The sequence below is a fragment of the Palaemon carinicauda genome, chromosome 29 (assembly GCF_036898095.1).
Source record: "Palaemon carinicauda isolate YSFRI2023 chromosome 29, ASM3689809v2, whole genome shotgun sequence".
Classification (NCBI taxonomy): domain Eukaryota; kingdom Metazoa; phylum Arthropoda; class Malacostraca; order Decapoda; family Palaemonidae; genus Palaemon; species Palaemon carinicauda.
Window position 1 is genome coordinate 51373720 of NC_090753.1, and position 5000 is coordinate 51378719.

A 5000-nucleotide genomic window follows, 5' to 3' on the forward strand; every position below is an offset into this window, starting at 1 on the left:
GATCACCCTATCGATCACTCAATGGAATTGTCTACGGATCACCTTACGGATCACTCTACGGATCACACTACGGATCACCATCCAGATCACCCTACAGATCACTCTACGGATCTGCTTATGGAACACCCTACGAATCACCATCCAGATCACCCTATGGATCACCGTCTGGATCACTCTATGGATCACCAACCGGATCACCCTATGGATCACCGTATGGATCACCCTCCGGATCACTCTACGGATCACCCTATGGATTACCATCTGGATCACCCTACGGATCACCATCTGGATCGCCCGACGCATCACTCTATGGATCTGCCTAGAGATCACCCTACGCATCACTCTACACATCTGCCTACGGATCACCCTACGCATCACCCTCCGGATCACTCTACGGATCACCCTATGGATTACCATCTGGATCACCCTACGGATCACCATCTGGATCGCCCATACATATCACTCTATGGATCCGCCTACAGATCACCCTACGCATCACTCTACGGATCACCCTGAGCATCACCCTCCGGATCACTCTACGGATCACCCTATGGATTACCATCTGGATCACCCTACGAATCACCATCCGGATCACCCTACGCATCACCATCCGGATCACCCTATGGATCACTCAATGGATCTGTCTACGGATTACCCTACAGATCACACTACGGATCACCCTCTGGATCACCCTACTGATCACCATCCAGATCACTGTATAGATCACCCTACGGATCACCATCCGGATCACCCTACGGATCACTGTAGGATTACCATCCGGATCACCCTACGGATCACTGTAGGATTACCATCCGGATCACCCTACGGATCACTGTAGGATTACCATCCGGATCACCCTACGGATCACCCTATGGTTAACCATCCAGATCACTCTACAGATCACCATCTGGATAACCCTACGGAGCATTCTACGGATCACCATCTGGATCACTTTACGGATCACACTATGGATTACCATCCATATCACACTACGGATCACCCTACAGGCCACCATCCGGATCGCCCTACAGATAATGATACAGATCATCCACCAGATCACTCTACGCATCACCCTATGTATTACCATCCGGAGCACCCTACGGAGCACCCTACGGATCACCATCTGAATCAACCTATGGATCATGCTACTGATCTGGCTATGGATCACCCAATGGATCACCCTACAGATCACCCTACGAATCACCCTGCGGATCACCATCTGGATCACTCTTCGGATCACCGTACGGATTCCCCTCCAGATTACTATAAATCACCCTATGGATCACCATCTGGATCACTCTCCGGATCACCGCACGGATCACCTTCCAAATCTCTCTATGGATCACCCTGTAGATAACCATCTGGATCTTCCTACGGATGACCATCCGGATCACTCTATGGATCTGCGTATGAATCACCCTACGGATCACCATCCGGATCACCCTATCGAACATCTTACGCATCACCGTCCGGATCACTCTACGGATCACCCTTCAGATTACCCTATGCATCACCATCCGGATCACCCAATGGATCACTCAACGGCTCTGCCTACGGATCACGCTATGGATCACCATCTTGATCACCCTACTGATCACCATCCGGATCACCCTACGGATCACCCTCCAGATCTTTCTACGGATCACCCTACAGATTACCATCCGGATCAACCTACGGATCACCATCCAGATCACTCAACAGATCACCCTACAGATCACCATACAGATCACCCACTGGATCACTCTACAGATCACCATACGGATTACCATCCGGATCACCCTACGGATCACCCTATGTATCACTCTATGGATCTGCCCATGGATCACCCTACACATCACCCTATGGATCACCATTCAGATCACCCTACGGATCACCATCTAAATTGCTCTACGGATCATCATCCGGATCACCAACCGGACCACCATATGGATCACCATACATATCACCCACCGGATCACCCTACAGATTACCATCCAGATCACCCTACAGATCACAATCCGGATCACCCTATGCATCACTCTACGGATCTGCCTACGGATCACCCTACAGATCACCCTACAGATCACCATCTGGATCACTCTACGGATCACCATCTGGATCACTGTACAGATCACCCTCCGGACCACTCTATGGATCACCCTACGGATTACCATCCGGATCACCCCATGAATCACTCTTCTGATCACCCTACGGATCACCATCCAGATCACCCTATGGATCACTCTACGGATTTGCCTAGGGATCACCCTATGGATCACCCTACGGATCACTCAACGGATCACCCTACGCATCACCCCCCGGATCACTCTACGGATCACCCTACGGATTACCCTATGCATCACCATCCGGATCACCTTACGGATTACCCTATGCATCACCATCCGGATCACCCTACGGATCACTATCAGGATCACCCTCCAGGTCACTACGGATCACCCTACGGATCACTCTACATATCACCCTGCGGATCACCATCTGGATCACCCTATGGATCATCCGACAGTTCACCATCTGGATCACTCTACAGATCACTCTACGGAACACCATCCGGATCACTATATGGATCGCCATCCGGATCACTGTACGGATCACTCTACGGATCACCATCCTGATCACCCTACGGAACACCATCCGGATCACCCTACGGATCATCATCCGGATCACCCTATGTATCATCATCCGTATCCATGATTTAAAAAATTCTCCATCATTCGGTGTTTAAACCAATGTGGATATTTCTCCTCAAACAGATAAATAGGTGTCTAGTGAAGGTCTAGATATATGACACACGGAATTGAGCAGCCTTGGTGGAGATCTGCGCTTTCTGAGTGCTTTTTACATTTGTTCATAATGAATTTTCTTATATACTTCTTCTCATCAATTTTCCTATCTATATTTCTTCATAAATAGTAATAGGAGATAAAAATAACGCTAACGAACAGCAAATTTCTAGAATTCTCTGCAATAGTAAATTCATTATGAAACTATAAAGACACTGACGTTTCATAATGACACTTCTTCAGAAAACTCTTTCTTTAAAAGACTGAATAAACTTGAATACCAAAAGAATTCTATTTTCAGTTTCCAATTTTATTTCCAGTCCACCTGGCTCGAACAGGGTAAACGCTCAGTGATTATCAGTTGAGAAAATTTTCTAAGTAAATTTTAAAAAGACCAGCTGATGCCGCCGATACTTAATGTAATATGCACAATAAAGAAAGATATTTAAAGTTGATAAAAGCAAACTTTTATAATTTCACCTTTTTTTTCTTATCTGATGACGTCATCAGACTAGAAATTTTTTTTTTTTTTTTTTTTTTTTGCAGGGCAGGGGGATATTAGCAACATCTGTTTCCGTTGCATTATTCTTTTAGAGTCGAAATTTTGTGTTTATGAGACATGGGCAATCAAATTTATTAATAAATTAAAAGTCAAGTATTATGAATTTACTTTTTTTTTATTTCAGCATTTCTCTCTCTCTCTCTCTCTCTCTCTCTCTCTCTCTCTCTCTCTCTCTCTCTCTCTCTCTCTCTCTCTCTCTCTCTCTCTCTCTCAAACATATACATATGTATTATATAAGTACTTATATATATATATATATATATATATATATATATATATATATATACATATATATATACATATATATATATACATATATATATACAGTATATATATATATATATATATATATATATATATATTTATATATATATATTTATATGTACATATGTATATATAAATATATATATATATATATATATATATATATATATATATATATATATATATATATATATATATATGAGAGAGAGAGAGAGAGAGAGAGAGAGAGAGAGAGAGAGAGAGAGAGAGAGAGAGAATTATTATTATTATTATTATTATTATTATTATTATTATTATTATTATTATAATCTAAAGTATAACCCTAGTTGGAAAAGAGGAACTGCTATAAGCCCAAGGGCTCCAACAAGGAAAAATAACCCAGTAAGGAAAGGAAAAAAAGGAAATAAACAAACTACAAGAGGTGTAGTAAACAATTAAAATAACATACATTAAGAACAATAACAGCCTAGGATTGGATCTTTCATATATCAAAATATAAAAGCTTAAGAAGAAAAATAAAATAGAACAGCGTGCCCTAGTGTACCGTCAAGCAAGAAAACTCTAATCCAAGACAGTGATGGATATGGCACAGAGGCTATGGCACTACCCAAAACTAAGAGAACAATAGTTTGATTTTGGAGTGTCTTTCTCCCAGAACAGCTGCTGTCACAACGATCTATGTTAGCACATATTCAATATTAACTCGGTTAAGTGTAGTACACTATCACCTATACAATACATTTTTTAAAGGTTTAAAGGCTGCTCATGAATGGCAGGGGCAAGGGACAGTGACATTGCCCTATCGAGCAGGACAATCTCCTATAGACTGACCATATATACTTAAGACCAATGCCCAAGCCCCACTCCACCCAAGCAAGGACCAAGGAGGGTCAAGCAATGGCTCCTAATAACTCAGCAGATAGATCTATATGCTCCCCAAACACCCCATCCTTACTTCACAAGGAGGGTGAGCTTGCAGCGACCAAAGAAACTAACAAGTTTGAGCGGGACTTGAACGCCAGTCTGAGATAAAAGGAAACTGACCTCCCACGAAGTCCAGATTTAATTCACTTTACTTTACTTTACTTTACATTGAGGCTGCTTATCCGGTCCAGTACAGCAGGGGAACCCTACTCTCTACAGGACCTCCCCAGTCATTTTATTATGTTCGTTCGAAATCATTCAACATTTCATATTGCGTATTGCTTGCTAACTATTAAATCATCACTATTGAAGCACTCACAGAATAAAAAAAGTCTTCAATTTCCTCTTGAAGGCCTTTCTACGTAATCCCATTACCTCGATGAGGCAATATACTTCATTGCCGCTCGACGAAGAGATACAAATTAACGATATAAAGAAGAATTTCAGCCAGGAACCTCACTTACTTTCAG

The 5000-nt window shown here is 42.3% G+C and overlaps 2 protein-coding genes across 2 annotated transcripts; both read left to right on the forward strand.

The window, feature by feature from the left end:
* The first annotated feature begins 871 nt into the window (after positions 1 to 871).
* LOC137622570 (histidine-rich glycoprotein-like) lies at positions 872 to 1357 on the forward strand. Its single transcript, XM_068353175.1, has one exon. It carries the CDS (start codon positions 872 to 874, stop codon positions 1355 to 1357), a length of 486 nt encoding a protein of 161 aa, XP_068209276.1.
* Positions 1358 to 1397: 40 nt separating this feature from the next.
* Positions 1398 to 2612, forward strand: LOC137622571 (uncharacterized). The gene has a single exon (XM_068353177.1). The coding sequence runs from the start codon at positions 1398 to 1400 to the stop codon at positions 2610 to 2612; it is 1215 nt and encodes a 404-aa protein (XP_068209278.1).
* The last annotated feature ends 2388 nt before the right edge of the window (positions 2613 to 5000 follow it).

Bases quoted from the DNA above. Each gene is read 5' to 3' on its own strand.
- LOC137622570 (XM_068353175.1), top strand. From the start codon at position 872: ATGGTTAACCATCCAGATCACTCTACAGATCACCATCTGGATAACCCT.
- LOC137622571 (XM_068353177.1), top strand. From the start codon at position 1,398: ATGGATCTGCGTATGAATCACCCTACGGATCACCATCCGGATCACCCT.